At 38.6% G+C, this 25103-nt stretch overlaps 1 protein-coding gene across 1 annotated transcript; it reads left to right on the top strand.

Moving 5' to 3' along the window:
• Window positions 1–530: 530 nt before the first annotated feature.
• Window positions 531–25096, top strand: Cpb2 (carboxypeptidase B2; the record flags this gene model as incomplete). The annotated part of the gene is made up of 10 exons (XM_042685644.1): window positions 531–614; window positions 2554–2678; window positions 4711–4819; window positions 7225–7326; window positions 9804–9908; window positions 11123–11233; window positions 12498–12591; window positions 14394–14596; window positions 17347–17434; window positions 24373–25096. Coding segments are annotated over 10 exons (1206 nt in total), but the record flags the coding sequence as incomplete, so codon positions are not given.
• Window positions 25097–25103: the final 7 nt, after the last annotated feature.

Below are 25103 nucleotides of genomic sequence, written 5' to 3'. Positions count from 1 at the left end.
CCTCATGCATGCAAGGCAAGTGCTCTACCACTGAGCCACCTTCCAAACCCCATTTCTTTCTTTCTTTTTCTTTTTTCTTTTTTTTGAGATAAGATCTCATTAACTTTTCTGACTGGGCTGATCTTGAATCTCAACCCTTCTATCTCACATTCCCATCTAATTGGGATTACAGGTCTAAACAACCATGCCCAGGCCTAACATTTTACACTTTGTTTCCTTCTTACAATTATCTGAAAGGCCCTTTGGTATAATATATGTATGGCTTTTTTCATATTTTTGTTTTACTAAAATCTGTTTTATCGGGCTGGGAAGGTAGCTCAGCGGTAGAGTGCATGCCTTGCAAGCATGAGGCCCTGGGTTCGATTCCTCAGCACCACATAAACAGAAAAAGCTGGAAGTGGCGTTGTGGCTCCAGTGGTAGAGTGCTAGCCTTGAGCTGATAAGCTGAGGGACAGTGCCCAGACCCAGAGTTCAGGCCCCATGACCGGCAAAAACAAAAACAAAAACAAAAATAAAATCTGTTTTATCTTTTTCCTAGTGGCCAGGTTTTATCTGCTCTTCCTAGAACCACTAGGCAAGTTCAAGTTCTGAAGAATCTTACTGCAATCTATGAGGTAATTTCTCTTCGCTTTATGTTCATGTTTGTTGTATTTTGTATGAACACTGTGTGCTATGTCCCTTCTTACATGCTGGATGTCTTATATGTATCTGGAAAGAACCTCTTTTTCTTTTTTTGTCAGTTGTGCGGCTTGAACTTGGGACCTGGGCACTGTCCTTGAGCCTCTTTGTGCTCAAGGCTAGTGCTCTACCACTTGAGCCACAGTGCCACTTCCAGTTTTTGAGTGGTTAATTGGAGATAAGGGCCTCCTGGGGACTTTTCTTCCTGGGTTGGTTCAAACCATGATCCTCAGATCTCAGCCTACTGAGTAGGTAGGATTATAGATGAGAGCCATTGAGGCCTGTCAAGAACCCCCTTTTCAAAGGTTTTCCTTATTCCCACAGCCATAGAGCTGTTGCTTCCTGGGATCAAACCTTCCTTTGTGCTGTAATTTCCTAACAGTACTTTGTGGTTATACAGTATGTCCTTACAAGGCTGCTAGAGTAGCAAAGTTTCAGTTGAATTTTGCTTACAAATCAGTAGATCTTGAGTTGGGTACTGGTGGCTCATGCCTGTAATCCTAGATCCTTAGGAGGTTGAGATCTGAGGATCATGGTTCAAAGGCAGTCTAGGCAAGAAAAGTTCATGAGATTCTTATCTCCAATTGATCACCAAAAGGCCATAAATTGAGCTGTGGCTCAAGTGGTAGAATGCCAGAACAGAAAAGTTAAAGGATAGCAACGTGAGTTCAAGTCCTAAAACTAACATTAAAAAAACAGATAAACAACAACAAACAACAGTGGAATCTTAACAAAGGAATAAACATCAAAACCACAAGGTAACAATGACTAAATTTTCCATACCTGAAATCCATCTTGTTAGTATGTTAAGGTATAGAACATTGTTAGGAGTTAGAAAGTGACCATGGTAGAGACTTGATGGATTTGTGTTTGTTAGTGATCTCTGAGAAACAGAACAGATTAGAGCACAAAGTAATAAGGAAAGTGTTTGCTGGCAATCAAGAGGGATCTGGAGATAACAGAGCAGTGCTAAATCCCCTGTGCTAAGAACCCTGTAACTGGTAGAAATCAAACTGGGCAAATACATTCACAGTGCAAGTGCTGGCTACAGCCCTGGCCAGCCAACTCAGCATACCGTGCCCTGGCAGCATTGACCACTGGAAGCCTTGGTTATCTCTGCTCCTGGCAGCAGAAGAGCTGAGTGGGTTAATCTCTCATGACTTGAGTCTTTTATCTGAAAAGACAGATTCAGTGACCTGCCAGGCCAGCATTGGAGGCCATCTTAGCAGGAGGAGGAAATACCACTACAGAAAACATCAGGAATTTAGCATGTTTCCTCTGCTGCTACTTGATATATGATTTTAGACAAATTAGCTTAATTCTTCATCTGAACAATGAAAATAACAACATCTGCCTGGCTGATGTCCAAGTGGTATTATAATGATGAAAGCAAATTAGTGTGAAAGTGCTTTGGAAAAGTATAGTAAAGTGGGACAAATGTAAACATTATTGAAAGACATTGCCCAAAGGCCATAATTAAAAAGGAAAGAAGTGCTGACTTGAACATATCAAGCACATGCAATTTTATGAAATAAAATCAATGTTTAATCAACTCTCTTTCTAGACAAAAATGTTTTCTTTTAAACATCTGATACATACATCCATAAATTCATTCATTCATTGTCTCATCAAATATTTGAGTATCCTGTTTGCTGTAGATCTTCTTTACCAGCTAGAGTTACATAAAAGAACAAAAAGAGTCCCCCACAAATTGAACTTGATATTTTTACATGCAAGGATGGAGACCAATCATATATGAAAAATGGCCTTTTTGAGTCCCTTTTCCAGACAAATTATGACTCTAGCTATAGATAAGAATGATGAAGGCAGCTCCGTTTTTATTTTATCCATTTTTTTTTCTCCCTGCCACTATAGATTGTTCTCTGGCAGCCAGTTACAGCTGACTTTATTGAGCGGAAAAAAGAAGTGCATTTTTTTGTGAATGAGTCTGATGTCAGCAATGTGAAAGACCACTTGAATTCAAGCAGAATTCCATACAGGTAGGCATTGCATGTTATATGATGAATATCTATTATAGATGCCTGCCATGCATCTGACTAGAAAGTGGTATAATTGCTTCATTGAAAAAATGAAGAATATGAAACATGGTGGTGTGGACGAAATGAACTGATGATAAACTCAGTTCTGTAACAAGTGGGTTAACCTCTCAGAACTTCAGTCCTCTAGCAGAAGTAATAATTACCTGCCCAACTCCTCCTTCCTCTTTCTGTCAGCACTCTGCTCTGTATGTACCCCTAGAATCCAAGTTGTTACCCATCATGGTAGGTATCCCACGGTCTCTTGACAAATGATGCTGGACTAGGTGGGGAGGGGGTAATATTAGCTTTGTGAATTCTTCTTTCACGAAGTCATAGAGCACTTCTGAAGATCCAGAAGAGGTACCAGATGCTCTGACCCTGCAGAGAACCTGAGCTGGAGTCTGCTACAGCCACTTTCCCACTCATATGGTCCTGTAGGAATTATCTACCTCTCTGCATGTCACTTCTGTAAATTAGAGATGAAATAACACCCACCATAGGGGTTACATGATTTTAGGTTTTCTAAGTGTATCAGGAGTGACTTCTATTCAGACTCCACACTTCTGTTTGTCTTGTCCACGGCCTTCTCACCCTATTCACCACCCAACTGCTGGGATCCTCCTGCTGCCCTAACTTCTTCTTTTTTGTGGGGGGGTCCGGTTGTGGGGCCTGAACCCTGGGCCTGGGTGCTGTCCCTCAGATCTTCAGCTCAAGGCTAGCACTCTACCACTTGAGCCACAGCACCACTTCCAGCTTTTTTTTCTGCTTATGTTGTGCTGAGGAATCGAACCCAGGGCCTCAAGCATGCAAGGCAAGCGCTCTACCACTAGCCACCTTCCCAGCCCTGCCCTAACTTCTTAAGGCCAATGCAACCTCTGGATAACATGCTAGAATAACTATCAATGACATATTATAGGTGTTTACTGCCTTCTAGAAACTATGCCAAGTTAATCTACAATTGCATTCCTTAACATTTGTGGTGTGTGTGTGTGTGTGTGTGTGTGTGTGTGTGTGTGTGTGTGTGTGTGCGTGCGTGTTGATACCAGCTTCACTTTTTTCACACACAGCTGTCACTTACCCTATCACTCCACCTCCAGCCTGGGTTTTTGCTGACTAACTAGACTTGAAGCCTCTTGGACTTTCCTGCAGGCTGGCTTTGAAATGCCATCTTCCTGTTTTCAAGCTCCTGGGTAGCTAGGATTACCGTGTCTACCACTGTCACTTGGCTTTACATTTCTTAGTTTTTACTGAACCTTGTAAGGTACCTTGTCCCAATATGCCAGCATATTTGGGCAACATATTTTATAAGGAACTTTCTTACAGCAAGATCAAATGCGGTGAAGCTAGAATTCTAACTCGAACCTTGATGATACTTGGCTTTTGACATTGGCCTCAATAAAGTGAAGAAACTTGTGTTAATTCTATAATTCACTTAAAATGGTTCATCCAAGGTGATGAGAATGTCTTTATTCAGTTAAAACTTTGTTTCCCAGGTTAATCACTTAAATAAGATTCCCATCTTATATCTTCTTTCTGTCTGTAATTCTATTTTACATGAGATTTGATTATCCTTGGCACAGCAAATCATATGGTGTAGGTTGATGAAAAGCAAAAGGAGAAAGCTTTCTGTGTCTCCTGAATCCTTAACTGGAAGCAGAATAATGAGCTATGCTCTGCATTAAAGCAAGGTATCCATTCATCCCTGTGTTCGTGTAAAACATCCTAAATCTCACAAGATATGTAGATGTTGTTAGGGAAGGGGAAGGATGGGTGGTCCAGGAACCATTCCTCATAGACACTGCCTTCTCTCCAGGGCCCACTTAGCTTCTCTGAAAAGGTTTATGAATTCAGCTTGTCACAGAGTGGAGTCGTATTTTACTTCAGCGGTGTTAGGGACGTTAACCCCAAGATCACTTGTTGTATCTGCAGTGGGCCATGTGGGGAAGTCAGTGCTTGGCCTGGAAACCAATTATCTCTCTGTTTCATCACCTAGCATCTTGATGGAAGATGTAGAAGATGTTATACGACAGCAGACCTCCAACGACACGATCAGTCCCCGGGCCTCCTCGTTATACTATGAACACTATCACTCACTAAGTGAAGTAAGTCACTGCCTTGGGGCTCCAATGTGACTGTTTTCACTTAGCTAGCATGGCTCTTTCAACCACTAGACATTATTCCAGGATCATAATTGGTGGAGGGTGTTTAGAAAGAAGAATCACACTTAGGTTGATGATAAGATGGCTATTCATCCTGTTGTAGATCTCTTGCCTGGGATAAGTTGTGTCATATTTGGTAAATGGCCTCTAAACAGATTGTCTATCCAAGTCCAAGAGTACCTCAAGCATCTGGAAGCCACACCACATTCTAGGGAACAATAGAAAATAAAGAATAGGATCTTTTCATTGAAACTGCTGCACAAAAAATTACCAGCTCAATTGTATGTGTCTCCTTGGATCATTATCCTAATTTTACTCTTACTGAATAATTGCTAGACTATGTCACTGAATTAAAGCAATATGTTGTTATATTTAATACACTACAAATAAGTGCATTCAATTCTCCAAAAAGGGAACATTTTTAAACGACCAAAGTAATGATGATGATGATGATAACTGTGTTTTAACCTTTAAGAAACAGCATTGTTTTTTGTTTGTTTGTTTTGAGGTTTTTTGTCAGTTGTGGGGCTTATACACTGGGCTTGGGTGCTGTCTCTTAGCCCTTCAACTCAAGGCAAGTGCTTTACTGATTGATCCATGGTGCCACTTCTGGTTTTCTGGTGGTTAATTGGAGATAAGAGTCTCATGAGGGGGAGGAGGGGAAGAGCCTCATGGACTTTTCATCCTCGTCTGGCTTTGAACCTCGATCCTCAATTCTCAGCCCCCTGAGTAGCTAGGATTACAGGCATGAGCAACTGGTGCCGAGCAACAGGGTTATTTTCTATTCATATTTATACGCTCCAGTTTTTTTTTTCTAGAGGAAATCTAGTATGTTGCTGATATTTGATTGCCCTCAGCTTTGGATTTTACACAGTACACAAAGAACCATTTCCTCATATTTATTAGTCAAAGAGTAAATCCCTCAGGAAACTTTTTCTTTTATACAGTAAACCCCAGTAGTTAAAACATCTTGATGAATTCTGTTCTTTCTTAGGAGTATGGCACTATCTTGCCTATATTTTAAAATTATCTTTGACTAGGTACCAAGAAACTATTAGAGACAACATTCATGCCTTTATGACATGTAGGATTTAGGAAATAACAATTTTATTTTTTTTCATTTCAATAATTTTTTTTGTGACCAGAGGCATATAGAGGCATTGAACCTTTTGTTCTTCCCCTCAGTCTTGTCCTCTGGTCTCACTGCATGTGAATGCCTAAATTATCTATCTATCTATCTATCTATCTATCTATCTATCTATCTATCTATCTATCTATCTATCTATCTATCTAATGTGTGCCAGTTCCTGGGGTTTGAATTCATCACCTGGGTGTTTGTCTATCAGCATTTTTACTTGAGGCCAGTACTCTATCCTTTGAGCCACAGCTCCACTTCCAGATTTTTTGGTGGTTAATTAGAGATAAGAATCTCGAAGACTTTCTTCCTTGGGTTGGCTTGGATGTGTGATTCTCAGATCTGGGCTTCTTGTGTAGGTTGATTACAGGCCTGAGACACTGATTTTATACTTAATCTTTAAAAATATCTGATACCTTCCAGTGAGTTAAACCAGAACACAGTGTGCTTTTTTCTAGCAACTATGTGCTTGGCTGAGTGATGGAGGCCTGAAAACCACAACTGCTGGACCCTGGTGGCCCATGCCTATAATCCTATCTACTCAGGAGGCTGAGATCTGAGAATCACAGTTCGAAGCCAGCCCAAGCAGGAAAGTCTGTGAGACTCTTATCTCCAACGAATCAGTATAAAGCCAGAAGTGGTGCTGTGGCTCAAGTGGTAGAGCACTAACCTTGAGCAACAGCACATAGACCCTGAGTTCAACTTGTATTACTAGCACCAAAACAAACACACTTTTGCCTTCCCTACCCTTTTTATTCCACATAAGCCATTCATCACCATTAATCACCAACAACACTGTACAAGCTTGCTGCTGGAGAGGCTAAGTAGGTGGTTGGCAAAATGAAGAGGAATATGACACCGCTATGTGAAGGTTGGTAGGGAGAGGGAAATGTTTTAAACACAGTATTTTAAAGTGTTTTTCCAACGTAGATTTTAATTATTTTGTTTTTTTAAAGTTAATTTTCTTTAGCACAGCCTTAAGAAAAAGTTGAATTGACACAGGAGGAAAACACAAGTATATGACTATATTTGCTTAATAGAGATTCTTTGACAAAATGCCATAGAATGTGTACTGTGCTGAAACAAATATATTTGCCGACCAATACAAAGGTTTTAGAAGAATCTCCTTTCTCTAAGGAAGTTGTCTGCTTCCTTTGGTCAGAACATCTTCTGCACCTGTACTGCTACTAACTTCTGGTTTCTGTTTGGATAGATCTATTCTTGGATAGAAAGCATGACTGCACAGTACCCTGACATGCTTACAAAAATCCACATTGGATCCTCTTATGAAAAACACCCACTGTATGTTTTAAAGGTATGTTGTGAGGACAGTCTTCTTCGACCTTTCACCTTAAAGGGGGATCAATTCTCCAACAGAGTTTGTTATACGTTGAATCTTATTTTCTTTGTGCTCTAGAAGTATCTGTATTCCAGGTATTCCTCAACCTTAATAGCTAGCTATTTAGAGATTTATTATTACCTTTCATTTTCCCCCTTAAATCATGAAGTGATAGACTAAGAATGGAATTCCCAGTTATAGCTGGGTATGGTGGTTCATGTCTATAATCCCAGCAACTTGGAGGCTGAAGTAGGAAGACTGAGAGTTTGAAGCTGGTCCAGGATACAGATGGTCTTGAAACACCAAAAGGAGGAAGAAGAGGAGGAGGAAGAGGAGGAAGAAGAGGAGGAGCAGCAGTTCTGTTGGTAGAATCAGCTCTGTGTGTTTTTGTGTGATGTTACACAAGCCATTTACCTTCCCATGGGTATGAACACTGACTAAATGAAGGAAGTGGTCTGGATTATTTTTCAAGTCCTTGTTTTATTTACATCACTACCACAGAAAGAAAGAGAAAGACAGAGGCAAAGAAAGAGACAGAGACAGAGACAGACAGATACAGGAAGATATATAGAGAAAGAAGAAGATGGGAAAAATGGAGAGAAGTTGAAAGAAAGTAAGATATTACTAGACAAAGATAGTGTTGCTTTTGAAACTAAGGTAAGAACCAAACAACCAAATGTAGGAAAGGGTTCTTTGGAGTTCTTTGTAGTGGGGCTCACATCATGTCTCCTGCTCTGCTCACTTTCCCTGTGGCCATTTCAGTTGCAAAATCTTATAGAAGAGAATCTCTCAACCTGCCTTCCCTTAGATAGGATGTTTTCTTTCTTTAATCAATTGACCTTAGTAAAGGTAGTATACATAGCATCTGGAAAAATTGTAGCCATGTTGGTAAGACTTCCTGCCTGTTACAGCTTCTAATTTTGTAGTTCTGATTTCTATCACTCTCTCCCTTAAATAAATACAATCTTTGAAAAATGGCATCATTGGAAAAATGCATTTGGTTTAGTGACAGAATCTACACAAAATTATGATACGTGAGTCTCTCTTATCTTTGGCAGCATTAGAATTTTTCACTTTTGATCTGCCATGGACAAGAACTTGCAGAGTTAAGGCTGGCATGTGAAATGTCCGGTCCTCTTATTGGGTGGGCTGAATAACCAGATTAGATCTGTGAATCGTTGCACCCGCCTGTGACATTTACTTCAGCTATGTTATATGCACCTCTTGAAATGTACATATTGGAAAAGCGTGCATCGGGATGCTTGTAGGTTCTACTTTTACTTGACAGAGGATGTAAAAATAATGTCTATGGATGGGCTGGGAAGGTGGCTCAGTGGTAGAGTGCTTGCCTTGCATGCATGAAACCCTCAGCACCACATAAGCAAAAAGAAAAAAGCCTGAAGTGGTGCTGTGGCTCAAGTGGTAGAGCGCTAGCTTTGAGCTGAAGAGTTGAAGGACAGTGCCCAGGCCTAGAGTTCAGGCCCCACGACCGGACCCCCCCCCCCTCAAAAATAATAATAATGTCTATGGAGTTTCTCCATACTGTCAAAATCAGAGCCAACTGTTTAAAATAACAAGCAAGACAACTGATCTAGATGACTCAGAATTTTCTTGACATTGAGTAGATCCAATCATCTAGGTTCTCTTTGATTGTACAATGTGGCTATGGGTGGCCATTTGACTTCCTTGTTGCTAGCTCCATATTGGAGGGAAGGAACCTCCTGGAATGGTGTCAATGGTAATATTTAACGCTTGTTTTGAAAACTCTACATATTTGTTTCACTTTATAATTCTCCTTCCTTCCTCTCATGATCTAAAATTGTGATTAAATAAATTATGATCAATTTGTCCTGTAAAGACATCAAAGGCTACCATTGAGAATGAACACCTTGTGGTAGCCAGACATATCATGATGCACAACAAAGTGTCTGTCTCTTCATCTGATGGTCTGTTTGTGTGAAATGAGATGTGTAAGTTTGTTTGTGAGGAGAAACAGCCTGCATGCAAAATGTGTGCATTCTAGGGAAAGGAGAAGGACTTTTGTCCCTGGTGTGTGTCTGTCTACTCCTACCAGGATGCTATTCAACACTCACCTATTTACCTGAAACTAAGGTATGAAGTTATATTTGAAGCATTAGCTCTCGAACTTCTGCTTTTATACTGCCACCCACAGCTGTGTGTTTAGGTAATTACAGAGGGTGGTGACAAAAAGAACTTCAAGTGAAAAGCACTGATCTCACACATTAGTCCCAACTCACACCAACAGTATGACCTAAACCAGTGTCCCTTAATCTCACCAGCTTTTAAGTTATTGTTCAGAATTCCCAAATGAATATAGAGAACAAGACATATGCTACATATCTGAAAAAAGAGTAAATGTAAGTACCATCTGAAGGAAACTTATTATCCCAAGACTTACTGTGATTGATGAGTTATGGTTTTTATTTATGTAGGTTTCTGGAAAAGAACAAAAAGCCAAAAATGCCATATGGATTGACTGTGGAATCCATGCCCGAGAATGGATCTCTCCTGCTTTCTGTCTGTGGCTCATAGGCTATGTAAGTGATTTTGAGCAAAACTTAAGGCAACAAACAATTAGAAATGAATCCAAAAAGGGAAGGAAGGAAGGAAGGAAGGAAAGAAGGAAGGAAGGAAGGAAAGAAGGAAGGAAGGAAGAAGGGAGGGAGGAAGGGAGGGAGGGAAGGAAAGCAGGAAGGGAGGGAGGGAGGGAGGGAGGGAAAGAAGGAGATTGTTTTTCTATTTTTGTAAAATAGAATGATTGAATTTTGGTGGGGTTGCAAAAAAACATTCAAATCTTAGGTAGCATAGGCTATTTGACAACATTATTTCCACCAATCCATGAAAATAGAATGTCTTTTCATTTGAAAAAAAAGAAATGAATCTATTAATCAAAATGTAGTCATGTAGCCAGGTGCCGGTGGCTCATGCCTATAATCCTAGCTACTCAGGAGGCTGAGATCTGAGGATCACAGTTCAAAGCCAGCCTGGGCAGGAAAGTCCTTGAGACTCTTAACTCTAATTAACCACCAGAAAACTGGAAGTGGTGCTGTGGATCAAGTGGTAGAGCGCTAGCCTTGAGCTGAAGAGCTGTGGGACAGCACCCAAGACCAGAGTTCAAGTCCCATGACCAAAAAAAAAATAGTGATGTTGCCACAAATAGAAATACTATCTAATTAAGTATGGGGCTTAAGTAGATATAAATTTTGATTGAAACAAATTACTGAAAAAGGAGCTAAAAATAGACTTGTTTCCTTAATAAATAATTCATTTTGTTTTTTAAAGGACAATTCAGAAATGTGTGGCTTTATTTTCTGCCTTCATTAAGTCTGTACCACATGAAAGGCACTTATACTGCTTAGCAGCAGAATGCCCTAACTTCAGTCCTTTTAAGAAAGCAATGGTTGGGCTGGGAAGTTGGCTCAGCGGTAGAGTGCTTGCCTTGCATGCATGAGACCCTGGGTTCGATTCCTCAGCACCACATAAGCAAAAAGAAAAAAGCCAGAAGTGGTGTTGTGGCTCAAGTGGTAGAGCGCTAGACTTTAGCTGAAGAGCTGAGGGACAGCGCCCAGGCCCAGAGTTCAGGCCCCACGACTGGACCAAAAAAAAAGAAAGCAATGGTCTTCCTGAAATTTTTATCTGCAAATTGGGAGATGCCAAATGACTTAAAAAGGGAACAAGATGTTTTTTAAAAAAGAATATTTTAGAAGGGCTTAAATGAGATATTATTAAACATACTTGACTTAACTCCTAGGTAACTCAATTCTATGAAAAAGAAAGTCTGTACACCAATATCCTGAGGCATGTGGACTTCTATGTAATGCCAGTAATTAATGTGGATGGTTATGACTACACATGGAAAAAGGTAGGTGAAGGCCAGAAAACAAAACATGCCCTTATTGAAGATATAAGATGTATAGCATCAATATCCATAATCCTGGATCTTGGTAAAATGGCCTTCTGAAAAAAAACTATCTATTATGGCACATTTCAGACATATATAAAAGTAGATATTATATAGTAACATCCTGTGTACACATCACACAGCCTCAATGATTATCAAATTATATTAGTGAGCTTTCCATCAGTGTGACAAAATACCTGAGGTGAAAACTTACAAAGAAGAAAGGTATGTGGTAGGAACACATAGTGTCACAAAGATGCTCATCTCAGCTGGGCACTGGTGGCTCATGCCTGTAATCCTAGCTACTCAGGAGGCTGAGATTTGAGGATTGAGGATCATAGTTCAAAGCCATCCCAGGCAGGAAAGTCTGTGAGACTCTTATCTCCAATTAACCACCAGAAAACCAGAAGTGGTTAAAGTGAACTGAAGAGCCCAGGCCTAGAGTTCAAGCCCCAGGGGGAATAAAAAGATACTTATCTCTTGGCTGGGAAGCTTCCAGTGAGAAAGTAGGAGGGGGCGGGGTCCCAATATAACCCTCCACGGAATGCACAAAATGACATCGATTCCTTTAGCTAGACCTCACCAACCACAACCAGTAGTACCTCAGACTAGTGGCCAAGCCAGTGGCACATGGGTTTCTAGGGGATATTTAAGAGCTAAACCAGAGCGCAAGTCATGACCAATCTTATGTCATTTGTGCCTCCAAACCATTTCTACCATTCCCATAGTATTTTGAAGTATCTACCATACCCAGACATCGTAGCATCAATTCATTAATATAAATATTTCTGGATACATCTCAAAAAATGGATTAGAAAAAAAAACACCAAAAAATTCATGCCTTATAGTTCTGAGTTCCAACACAAAGCTGTTTGACTTTTCTTGAAGGAGCTCCAAATGAGCCTGTGAGTAAAATTAATTTTTTAAAAAGACCAATTAAGATGGTCAATAAATAGTCTACTGGAACCAGCGACAGTTTTTTATTTGTATAGATTCAAATCCATCAAATATTACCAATTTGGTTGGCTCAAAAGTAGTCTGAGAAACACAAGTGGAATCTGGGCTATGGGAAAGGAATGTTGCAGACAGTACCAGGATGATAGGGTAGAGGAGGAGGCCTACAGGATGGAGACCCAACCCGGCCTCTTGGATGTTAAAAGTTAGATCCTTCTTTGAGCTGCAGACATGGCCACCTGGCTCATCTGTTCCTGTCTTGCTCATTTAGAATCGAATGTGGAGAAAGAACCGGTCTTTCCACAAGAACAATCCCTGCGTTGGAACAGATTTGAACAGGAATTTTGCTTCCAAACATTGGTGTGGTAGGTTGTTTGCTTTATTTCCAATAATGCCTTTTTGTTCAGAAGCTGAGCAAAGGCTATGAATTCTAACTACAGGGAGACTCTATCTGAATTTGGGCATAAAACAAATACTTGGAGTAAACGCAATGTCACAGAAGTTAGCTAGAGTGGTCAAAGCATTAATCTCTCCTCCTTACTCTTTCCTCATCTTTAAAATGGGGAAGTTGGATCTGTTCTTCAAGGTCCCTTCTAGTTTCAAAAGTCAGAAATTCTATAAGAACATGCCTAATAACAGCACACTGTCTAACAAATACATAAAACATTCACCATGAGGATATCAAAGACCCAGGATAGAAAACCTTCTGTTTTAATTCATACATGTACTTACTCCTGTAGTGTTAAACCATTTTTTGCTTCATCATTCACCTTCTTAACAAGTTCCTATCATGAGCAATATGAATAAAAGAGTAAAATAATGAAACTGTCAAAAATAATAAAAAAGTAAGCCCAGTGACAATTTATCATTTTGATTTGAAGGAGTTAAATTAGTCAGTGAATACTGATTTGAGAATAGTTTGCCTCCAGGGAGAGAGGTGTTAGTTCATGCTTTTTCTCCCCATCCCAACATTATATCTCCCAATACAACAGAACTAAATTGAATAATTAGATCCTCTTTGTCTCTGAATACACACACACACACACACACACACACACACACACACACACACACACACACACATATCAATTTTTTTAATACAAGCACACATGGCTTGGGTCAGATGGGAGTTGTAGGCTCTACACTAATGAATTAGGGACAGAGGGAAACATTTCAGAAGTCAAGCTACCATCTGAAGTGATGCATATTATAATCTCTCAAGTGAATGAGTAAATGTTACTTTGGCAAGAACTTTAACATCCTGTTTTATTTACTAACTCACGCTACTATGCTCAAAGTAGGCAGTCAGTATTGCTCATCATTATAATCCATTACACTAGATTCTCTCTTGGGGACTCAAGCCTGCCTCCATTGCTACTTTGAAGATCTTCTTTTATGAACTACACTCATTAACATTTTTAAACTGCATGTATATCCAAATTTACAGTGATTAAAAGAAATATGATTCATTTTTTCCTCGTATAACCAGAAGTTTAGAAGCAGAGCTGACACCTCTGGGACTTTCTTGGTTGCTTTTTCAAGGTTGCAAGTGGGGCTGCCTCCAGGCAGCAAGGGAGACAGGACTGATGATTGTAGAAGATCTGCTATGTAGGTATATACATATTTAACAAACATTCAAAAGAAACAAACACTTGCCGGACCTTAAAAACATGTTCTTTACCAAGTCTGCCCCAAGCCATTCATCTAAATGGGTGAGCTATCTTTTTGAAACATTAATCAATGCTGCACTATAGACAGAAAGAGAATACATTGTCAGAGAAGATACAAATTTCAGTTCAGTGCATGATCTCTTATAACCCCATGGGTGTGTGTGTGTGTGTGTGTGTGTGTGTGTGTGTGTGTGTGTGTGTGTGTGTGTGTGTGTGTGTGTGTGTACCAATCCTGGGGCTTGAACTCAGGGTCTGGATGCTGAGCTTTTTTGAGCTTCTTTGAACTTTTTTTTTTGCTTGAGGCTAGTCCTCTTTTACTTGAGCCAGAGCTCCACTACTTCTTGTTTGTTTGTTTGATAGTTAATTGTGGAGTTTCATAGAGTTTCCTAGCCAGGCTAGCTTCAAAACTCAATCCTCTGATCTCAGCCTCCTGAGTAGCTAGGATTAAGGCATGAGTCACTGATGCCTGGCCTAACTTTATGTTCTTTCCATCACAGAAAAAGGTGCATCAAGTTTCTCATGCTCTGAAACCTACTGTGGACTTTATCCTGAATCTGAGCCGGAAGTAAAGGCAGTGGCTGATTTCTTGAGAACAAACATCAACCACATTAAAGCTTATATCAGCATGCATTCATACTCGCAGCAGATATTGTTTCCCTATTCCTACAGCAGCAGCAAAAGCAAAGACCATGAGGAACTGGTCAGTCTTATTTTTTTTTCTTTACAATTTCAGCCACTAACAAAACTTAAGTGAATATTTAAAAAAACTGTGTGTGGGCGCATGCATGTATATGTTTGGCGGAATCCTGTTTAGAAGACAAAAGGGAAAATGTTTTACATCACCATCTAGCTATAAAAATGGGCCTCATCCTGAGAATATCAACTTCATTCCAAGCAGATGGTTTCCCTAAGAAAATGTCAGACAAACTCCTTGAATGGCCACAGGGAACTATTCCACTTGACCTAATCTTCCTATCAAGCCATAAGAACAAGGAGCCAATAGTTTCATAGGACTGCATACTATGAAACCATACTATAGATTAAGTCCCAGATATACTAATCATTTGGTATCAGCAGTGAGAACTGTTTATGTACCAAGGGTCTGGTGCTATTAAAGAAACTCGCCTATCTGAACTGACACAAGCCTTTGTGTGTGGGGGAGGGAGGGAAATGGATATGTAATGGACAATACAGGTAAATCTGAGAGGACCTACATGATCTATTCTTTGGTCCCAGATGCTTTGTGTTTGGGTTAATTGCAAAGGATGAAATCATGTTTGATGGATGGTAGATATGTTTAGTCAAGTTTCCATCCTAGATCTTTCCATGGTATATAGTAGCAGATTCTTATTGTTCACCCTAATCCCCAGCTCTCTTAACAGAATAAAACGTAACCACATGAAGGGTGACAATAAAACAATATTACTGATGACAAATATAAGATTATTTTGCATTTTTGAAAACAGCCCATTTAGAATATAAATATACTTGATACTTAAGAATCTTTTTCCTTCTCAAAGGAAATAATGGCATTATCTTTGAAGAAATGAAAGTGTGTTTATCATAATTTGGAAGTAGGATTAGTCTTTGAAGAAATGAAAGTGTGTTTATCATAATTTGGAAGTAGGATTAGTCTGATTTTGTCTTAATTTCGGATTGCAATCAGTGCAAGTGAGAGTTGTTATCTGTAAAATACTATTCAGCAGCCATTCAAAGAAGCATTAGCTAATATCCTACCCTTTAGAATAATTCCATATAATTAGAATCTGAGCCATAAGCAAATGTCACAGATGGCTGAACTTTCAGGTGGTTATGGTCGATACTAAAGAAGTATACTGCACAAGTGGCAGAATCCACTCCATTGTTTACTGGAGGGCCTTTAACTCAGTCAGAGGGAAATGCTGAGATAAATGAAGGAATAAAGTAGCTCTTGCTATTGAGGATTTTATAGCCCATTAAAGTGAGTCATACTATAAAGAAGCAAGAATAATAAGGTGCTATTGACATCAAGGAGTAGACACAATTGCAGACAGGCACTGAAGAGGACTTCTATAGGCAAGGGAGGACCTTCTATGCAGAGAAGATGGCCTTTCCAATAGGAAGGATGTTCAAGGACTAAGAGTGTGCACAGTGGTAGGTAACACCACAGGATGTAGAGAAGGTCAGCTTAGGAAGGGGTTCTGAGTGTCAAAATAAATTTGTATTGTATTTTGTTGACAACAGAATCCCTCAAAAGTGTACTTTAAGAAGTTTTGAGCTGAGTGTTGGTGGCTCATGCCTGTAATTTTAGCTACTCAGGAGGCTGAGATCTAAAGGATCATGTTTCAGAGCCAACCCAGGGAGGAAAGGTGGTGAGACTTTTATCTCTAATTAGCTACCACATAACCAGAAATGGAACTGTGGCTCAAAGTGGTAGAGTGCTAGCCTTGAGCAGAAAAGCAGGCCCTGAGTTCAAGCCCCATGAACAATGAAAACCAAGGAAAAAATTGAACTGGTCCTCAAGGTCTGGGCACTGTCCTCAAGAGTTTTTGCTCAAGGCTAGCACTTTACCACAACTCCACTTTCAGCCTTTTTGGTAGTTAATTGGAGAAGAGTCTAATGGACTTTCCTGACTGGGTTGGCTTCAAACACTGATTTCTCAGATTTCCGCCTCCTGAGTAGCCAGGATTACAGGCATGAGCCACTGGCATACAGCTCAAAATGTACTTTTTGAACAACAAAAAAGGGATGCAAAATAATATCTACTATCTATTATTTAGATATTCCTCTGGCTTTTTTGGAAGGTTGATAGTGAATATCGTAAGTCAGAAAAGTTCTTATATGGAAATTTCAGAAATTTCTAAGTCAGAACCAAATGCAGACTAACAGGGAATTTAGTTACTATGCTGCTTCATAGTGGGGATATCAGTCTAGGGGAACTAGTAGACAATTCACAAATGAAGAACATAGACTGGGAGGTTTAGGGTGTGGCTCAAGGGGTAGATAAGCTCCTATATTCAATCCCAAACTCACTAAATAGATATAGGTAGGTAGGTAGGTAGGTAGGTAGGTAGGTAGGTAGAGAGATAGAAAATAGGATAAGGAGTCACAAATAAATGGGTGATGCTGAATTTAAAGTTTTAGTCTAATTTGACCCAGGAATGCAACAATTCAAACCTTTTAAATATAGTTATATATTCATGTAGTAAATGAATTCTTGAAGAGCTATATGGAAATTTAAGCAAATTAGCTAAAATGTTCAAGCATGTGAAAAACTCATCACCACCCAATTGTGATTGCCATAAAGTGGAAAAATATTTTAAAGTTAATATATTCTTAATTTATTTTTTGGATGAATACAGATTTTTCATTTATATTATTAATGCAATTAATATGATTGTGTTTTTAAAAATTTCTACTTCTGTTTTAATACTGTACACTAACCAAAATGTCACATGCTATTGCTTCCAGTCTCTAGTGGCCAGTGAAGCAGTTCGTGCTATTGAGACTATTAATAAAAATATCAAGTATACACACGGCAGGGGTGCAGAGACTTTATGTGAGTATTTTTTTCCCTCCTTTTCCTCTCTTCCTTCTTTCTTCTTCATCTTCTCTTGTTCTTCCTTCATTTTCTTCTTCTTTTCCTCCTCCTCCTTTTTTCATCTTTCCTTTCTCTTCCTCTTCTTTTGCTGAGGATTGAAGCCAGAGCCCTGAGCATCTAGGAAAGTTGACTAATCCTGAGCTACAGCCCAAGTCCGGCATTTCTTCTTGAGATCTTGAAAACCTGTGATGTACTAAAGAAATCTCTCTTCAAATTTTCTGTGTAGCTATAACATTTCCTCTTTTTTTCTTTTTTCTTTTCTTGTGCCTGGGGCTTGAACATATGGTCTAGGTGCTGTCCTTTAGCTTTTTTACTCAAGGTTAACATTCTACCCTTAAGTCATAGATCCATTTCTGGCTTTTTGGTGGCTGATCAGATAAGTTTCCAGGACTTTCCTGTCTGAGCTGGCTTTGAATGGCGATCCTCAGATCTCAGCCTCCTGAATAGCTAGGATTATAGACATGAGCCACTAGATCCCAATTATTTTTAAACAAAGTCATAGGTAAAGTAATTGCATTATAAAAATCAGAAACACAAAGCATAATAGCTGTGACAGTTCTGAAAAAAAACTGTACTAATGAATGCTGTACACTAAAGGAAACTAAAGTGCTATTTAAAAACTTAGCTCCTCACTATAGAGCATAGAATTGAAACCATGCTTGCAAAGGAGAAAGGTCATATAGGGTTAAAAGAGTATTTAAGATGTTGAGGGTCATCATGTAAAGGTTGTGCATGCTGTACATTACACCAATATAGGTCTTGCCATTTATCTTAGATGCTTTTGTGTAATATCCTATTGCCTACAGTATAGCTTAAAACACATTGCAGTTGGATGTCTTTTGTGTATATCACACTGATTAGAGCTTGTGTATGGCAATTTTTTAAATTAATTTCTGCTGGAAGATGTTTATTGAAAGACTCCATAATGGGATAACAGATAATGATTTAGCTTTTTTTCAGTCATGGGGCTTGAAATCTGGACCTGGGCACTGTCCCTCAGCTATTCAGCTCAAGGCTAGCACTCTACCACTTGAGCCACAGTGCCACTTCCGGCCTTTTCTGTTTATCTGGTGCTGAGGAATTGAACCCAGGACCTCATGCATGGGAGGCAAGCACTCTTATCACTGAGCCACCTTCCTAGCCCAGCCTTTTTAGTTTTTTTGGCAGTACCTGGTTTTGAGCTCAGGGAATTACACTTTTTTTAAAACCACTTAAGCAATGACCTCCATACCTTTTTGCTATCATTATTTTTCCTATAGGATTTCACAGTTATGCCTAGACTGACCTTTATCATGATCCTCCTGTTTATAATTCCAATATAGCTGAGATATGAAATATGTACCACCACATTGTTTTATTGATTGAGATGGGGTCTTGCTAACTTTTTGCATTGGTTGGCCTTGGAACTATGATCCTCCTCATCCCTGCCTTTTGAATAGCAGGGATTACAAGTTTGAGCCTTCATGTCTAGCACATGATTTTTTTCTTATGAAGCTGAAGAGCAGATGGGATAAGTGGAACAGAAAATAAACATGCAGCCAGCTGCCAGCAAATCATAAGCTAAATTCAACCTACTGCTAAGAATGGCTTGCACCAAGAATGGTTTCCCATAACTTCAGTGGTCGAAAAAAAAAGCAAGAGTTAAAATTTTGACACATGAAAACTGATAAGAAATTTGTATTTATTTACATAAATTATATTTTATTGGAATACAGCCATGCTCTTTCACTTAAATATTTTGTATAATAGTTTTCCTGATAGCAGAGTCAAGTCATGTTATCAGAGACCATATGGTTCACAAAACCTAAAATATATACTACCCTGTCCATTCCAGACAGGTTGCCAACTTCTGATGGAAACAAATATAGTATGATTTCATCAAGTGCTTTAAAGAAAATGAAATAGACTGATAGGTTTGAGAATAACTACATTTGAGAGAAAGTATTTAGCTAAAGTGGTTTGGGAAAAGTCTATTTGTGAGGTCACATGTTTTAAAAATTTTATTTTATTGTAAAGATGCTGTACAGAGGGGTTACAGTTACAATAGTAATGAGTACATTTCTTGTCAAGTGTTGTTACTCCCTCCTTTGTTTTTCTCCTACTATCCCTTCCCTCCTCCTCTTTCCCCATTTCTCCGACACCCCCCCCCCCCAGTTGTAAAGTTCATTTCCAACATAGTGTCTTGTGAGTATCGTTGTTGCAATGGGTCATCCTGTGTCCTTGTTTCAGCATTTTGTTATTCTCCTTCCCCTTCACAAATTAGGTAAATGTGTATATACAAGATGCAGGGAGCTGGAAATGTAGCTTAGTGGTATTGCGCTTGCCTAGCATGCATGAAGCCCTGGGTTCCATTCCTCAGTACCATAGAAACAGAAAAGCCTCAAGGCATGCCTGTGGCTCATGTGGTAGAGTGGTAGCCTTGAGCAAAAGAAGCTCAGGGAACTCAAGCCCTGAGTTCAAGACCCAAGATTGGCAAAAATAAAAATAAAAATAAAAATGGGGCTGAGAAGGTGGCTCAGTGGTAGAGCGCTTGCCTTGCATGCATGAGGCCCTGGGTTCGATTCCTCAGCACCACATAAGCAAAAAGAAAAAAGCTGGAAGTGGCGCTTTGGCTCAAGTGGTAGAGTACTAGCCTTGAGCTGAAGAGCTGAGGGACAGTGCCCAGGCCCAGAGTTCAGGCTCCACGACTGGACCAAAAAAAAAAAAAAGATGCAGGGCACAAAAAATCAAATACAGTGACAATAGGGGATATATCATAGGGAGAAGAACATATAAAGGAAACAAAAAAATCACATAGGACATTAAAAACAACAACAACAAAGAAAGACCTCTTGTGTCCATATCTTGGGATTCATTTTGCTTAGCATCATCTTATATGGTCATATGTACATAGCTTTTGAGCTTTTCTGCTCATCTGATAAAATTATCTTAGACATATACTAATTGCTGCAAATTACATAAACAATGGGATCTATATTTCTTTGGGTCTGGCTTACTTCACTTAATATAATTTTTTCCATCTTTACATTTCCTAACAAATGAGGCGGTGTCATTCTTTCTGATGGAAGCATAGAATTCTATTATATGTGTGTGTGTGTGTGTGTGTGTGTGTGTGTGTGTGTATGTGTTTGTGTACACACACACACACACATATTTAGAACTCAAAAAAATTAAATTCTCCAAAAAACAAACTGCCTGTAGGCCGTTGTTTCCTTGAGGATTTTTTGGAGAATTTAATTTTTTGAGTTCTAAGTATATTTTAAATATGAGGCCATTGTCTGTTGTATAGCTAGTGAAGATCTTCTCCCAATCCGTGAACTTTGTATTGATCTTGGTAGCTATGTCCTTTGCTATGCAGAAACTCTGCAGTTTAATGCAATCCCATTTGTCCAACCTTTCTTTGAGTTGTTGTTTTTCTGGGTCTCTATTAAGAAAATTGCGACCTGGAGGAGCCCTAGAGTTTCTCCTATTTCTTTCTCTAATATTTTCAGGGTGTCTGCTTTGACTTCAAGCTCTTTGATCCATTTGGAGTTGATTCTGGTGCAGGGTGACATATAAGGATCTAGCTTTAGTTTTCTACAGGTGTTTAACCAATTTTGCCAACATTGTTTATTGAAGAGGCTGTCTTTCTTCCTTTTTTTTTTTTTTTTTTCCGCTCCCTTATCAAAGATTAGGTAGGGCTATAGGTCTGCGGGTTCATTTCTGAGATCTTCAGTTCTATTCCCTTGGTTCTCAGGTCTGTTCTTGTGCCATTACCAAGCCCCCTCTCTCCCCGCCTTTTTATTACTATGGCCTTGTAGTAGAGTTTGAAGTTTAGTTTTAATATTCCTCCAGCACTGTTCTTTCTGCTAAGGATGGTTTTTACTATTCAGGGTAAGGTCACATTTTGGGGGGAACCACTTGGTTAGCAGCTGCCAAATAAAGATATATTAAGGGATGAGAAAAGGCTTTGAGACAGTATCTCCAAAATCCCAGAGTTTCCTGTAAGAAGTATGCTCTACAAGGGTATACAAATAGTATTATATTGACCTCAATAAATTGTTTGAGCACCAATACCCTATTAGCAGGAAGTCCACTTCTGCCTTTCTCCATAACCATCCCATTGTCCACCGAATTTGCCACATGGTACCTCTTTTCCTTGGTGTCACTTCATTCGCTGCTATCACAGGTCTCACCTTGTGACTGAGGAACCCCACAACTAACCTTTACAATTCAGAGCTTTCTCATGGCCCATCTCCCCTATTATTACCTCCCAAAGCGTTAACTACAGTACCTCTGGAAGGGATCCAATTACAGAGCATCCTTTTATTAAGATGATTTCAGTCCATCTCTACTACCCATTCATCTAGGACATATCTATATGTATTTATGTGTAAGCACAGGAAAAGTCTAGAGGAATCAATGCCAGATGTTGATCATTATTACCAGAGATATTTGTTGAATGAGTGAATGGTTTAGTCTGCTATTAATGGGCGTTTTTTAATATAAACATTGCCTCAGTAAACAATCTCACAATTAACTCAAGTATACATACATAAACCTGATCATTCTTTACATGTTATATAATTATTTACTTAGGAAACCAAAAGTGTTAGTAACCATGAAATCATTAACTATGGGGGCTGACAATGAGCTAAATAAACACAACTCTAGAACTTTCTTCTTTATTAAAAATAATCAGGTAGAAAATAAAACAGAAAAAGGTCTCATGGCCTTCCATTACATAATGTATAAACACACACATATATATACACATGCACATACAAACGTAATATCTACTGGATTCATTGTTAAGTGTATGTTTGTCTATGTGCATAGAGAGTCAATCCAAAACAAAACAAAACAAAACAAAACAAAAAAAACAACCAGAAGGCTTTATGTGTCTAGGTGGAATAAAAATACAAAGAATTTCTTAAATGAATTTGTATATTTAATACAATTCCAGTGAACACTTAAATGATTTTGAAGTTCATTTAAAAGAATAAAGCTGGCAGGAGAGCTTGTAAGATACTGAAAATAAGTCTACTGAGAGATTTGTTTCCCATTGAGATATTCAGGCACAATGAAGCTATGGTAATTAGGACTGTGTGGAATTGAGCATGGAAGGGACAATCAATACAAGAGAATAATGAGGTTGGACATGATGATGCATGCCTGTAATCCCAGGACTTGGGAGGTCAAGGCAGGATGATTATGAGTTTGAAGCCAATAAGTGCTACACAGTGAGTTCCAGACTCACTACTGAGCTCCAAAGCAAGACCCTGTGTCAAATACATATCCATATATACGTACATCCATACGTATAGCACAGAAAGACACTTAAGTATATAAGACCTGACATTCATAAGGAAGTCTTTCAAATTAGTTAAGAATGTTATTCTATTCACAGGGTTGCAAATCTGACAAGTTACTAAAAAGAATTGAATTACTATCAAATCTTTCATCAAAATAAATCTAGAAAGATCAAATTAAATATTTAATCATTATTTTAAATATTTTTATATTTCTTTTTATGTCTGGTTTTCATAAACTGCTTTATTGAATGGCAACTCTTCTGTACAACTACTTAAAGATAATAAAAATAACCCTAAAAATAAAAATTCTGCTATAAATAACTGAAGAAAAAATTCTTCACATATTGAATATGCTAATAACATTAATGTTTTTATTGTTGTTGTTTTATAAATAATCTGCAAAATGAACCATGTTTAGCCTGGGCTGGTGGCTCACTCCTGTAATCCTAGCCACTCAGGAGGCTGAGATCTGAGGATCACAGTTGGAAGCCAGCCTGGGCAATAAGTCATGAGACTTTAGCTCCAATTAACCACCAGAAAACAAGAAGTGGCACTGTGGCTCAAAGTGGCAGAGCACTACTAGCCTTGAGCACAAAGAAGCTCAGGGAAAGTACTCAGGCCCTGAATTCAAGCACCAAGACTGGGGAAAAAAACAAAGGAGAATAATTGATAGAACTATAAAGCTGGGTAACTAATAGATGAAACAAAAATGTCCAACTTGCTGATAATCAAGGAAATACAAATTAAGGCAAGTAGATATTATTTTCTCACCTATAAAAATTTCAGAAAACATACTTACTATTGGAGGGGGAAGTGGGCATACTTGTTAGTGAAGGTATAAATTAGTTCAATTATTTTGAACTTTATTTGGGAACATATTTATTGTGCATACTCTTAAGCAAATCTTTTAGAAAGGTTGGGCTTTGCATATGGTTCAAATGGTAGAAAGCTTGCCTAGCAAGCACAGGACCCTGTGTAGAAATACTAATATTTCTTCCTTTAAATATAATTATTCATCAACAAGAGTGCTCATTCTAAAAAACAAATAATTGTGTATGAACTAGGCTGCTTATTGTAAGTTATTTATATTAGTAGGCTGCTCATTGTAAGTTATTTATATTAACTAAAAACAGAAAAAAATCAAAAGTATCCAAAGAAATAATTATTAAATAAATTACATATTGCTTTACAATGCAATGCTGTGAGATCATTGAAAATTATGTAGAGTGGAACTCAGTAGTACTATCTTTGGAAATGTTACAATAATTACATTTTAAAATGTTATAAAACACCATGTGTTGTATGACTTTAGTAAAAACATTAAGTAATCAAAATAAAAGCACTGAAAACAATGCTAAAACAGTTATAGTTTATCACTTCGTGGTAAAACTATGTGAAGTTTATAGGTAGCTTTTTGTTTTACTTCTTTAACCTGGTTTTTCAATCTCCACAATTCTCAGACAAGCAACACATTACTTAACAATCAAAAGAAAGCTCTTTTTAGTTTTACAAAAAAAATCCTATGTTGTTCATTTGAAATATCTATATTTCACAAAAAGTAACATTTCTTCTTCTTCTCCCTTCTTTTCCTTCTGTTTTTAGACTTAGCTCCTGGCGGTTCTGATGACTGGATCTATGATTTGGGCATTAAATACTCATTTACAATTGAACTTCGAGATAAAGGCAGATACGGGTTCTTGCTGCCAGAACGTTTCATCAAACCTACTTGTATAGAAGCTCTGGCAGCTGTCTCTAAAATAGCATGGCATGTCATCACGAATGTTTAATATCCTGGATGTTCCACTTTGCTCCCATATGATTAATTTCCTGATTCCAATAAGGCCAAGTCATGGTACTAATTTTTTTGCCTTTTTAAGTTTGATCGGTTGTTTTGTTAAAAAAGGATTTCTTATTCCTTGGATTTATCAGAGATCAAGACATATGCTATTTTTTAAATTAAGGGAAATAAGGTATCATGTGTTATTTTTGCTTTAAAAAATTGTAAGAGGACAAGTACCGGCTTTCTCTGGATTTGCGATGTTTGATTAACCAGCTGAAGCAATTCTAATACCTAGTTTCATGAAGTTCCCAGCATAAGGAAAGTGAACTGAAGTACATTAAATTTTTCGACTGCAAACTTTCGATCCATTTCTGTCAACAGATTTTCAAACTGGGCCAAACCCCGAGCAAACCCCTGCTTGTCACTCAGTAAACCACGCTGAATGGCTCCGGTTACCTCCCAATAGCAAATGCGACCCTTTAGGCAGTGGTTCACTGCAGGAAGGGGAAGCTCTTTCCCTTGAAAGTTACCTCTTCCCCCTACGCCCCTTTCG

This window comes from Dipodomys spectabilis, unplaced genomic scaffold (genome assembly GCF_019054845.1).
Source record: "Dipodomys spectabilis isolate Male_0828 unplaced genomic scaffold, ASM1905484v1 ptg000095l, whole genome shotgun sequence".
Classification (NCBI taxonomy): Eukaryota; Metazoa; Chordata; class Mammalia; order Rodentia; family Heteromyidae; genus Dipodomys; species Dipodomys spectabilis.
The sequence above is the reverse complement of the archived record's forward strand: the minus strand, read 5'-3'. Positions and strand labels throughout refer to the sequence as shown.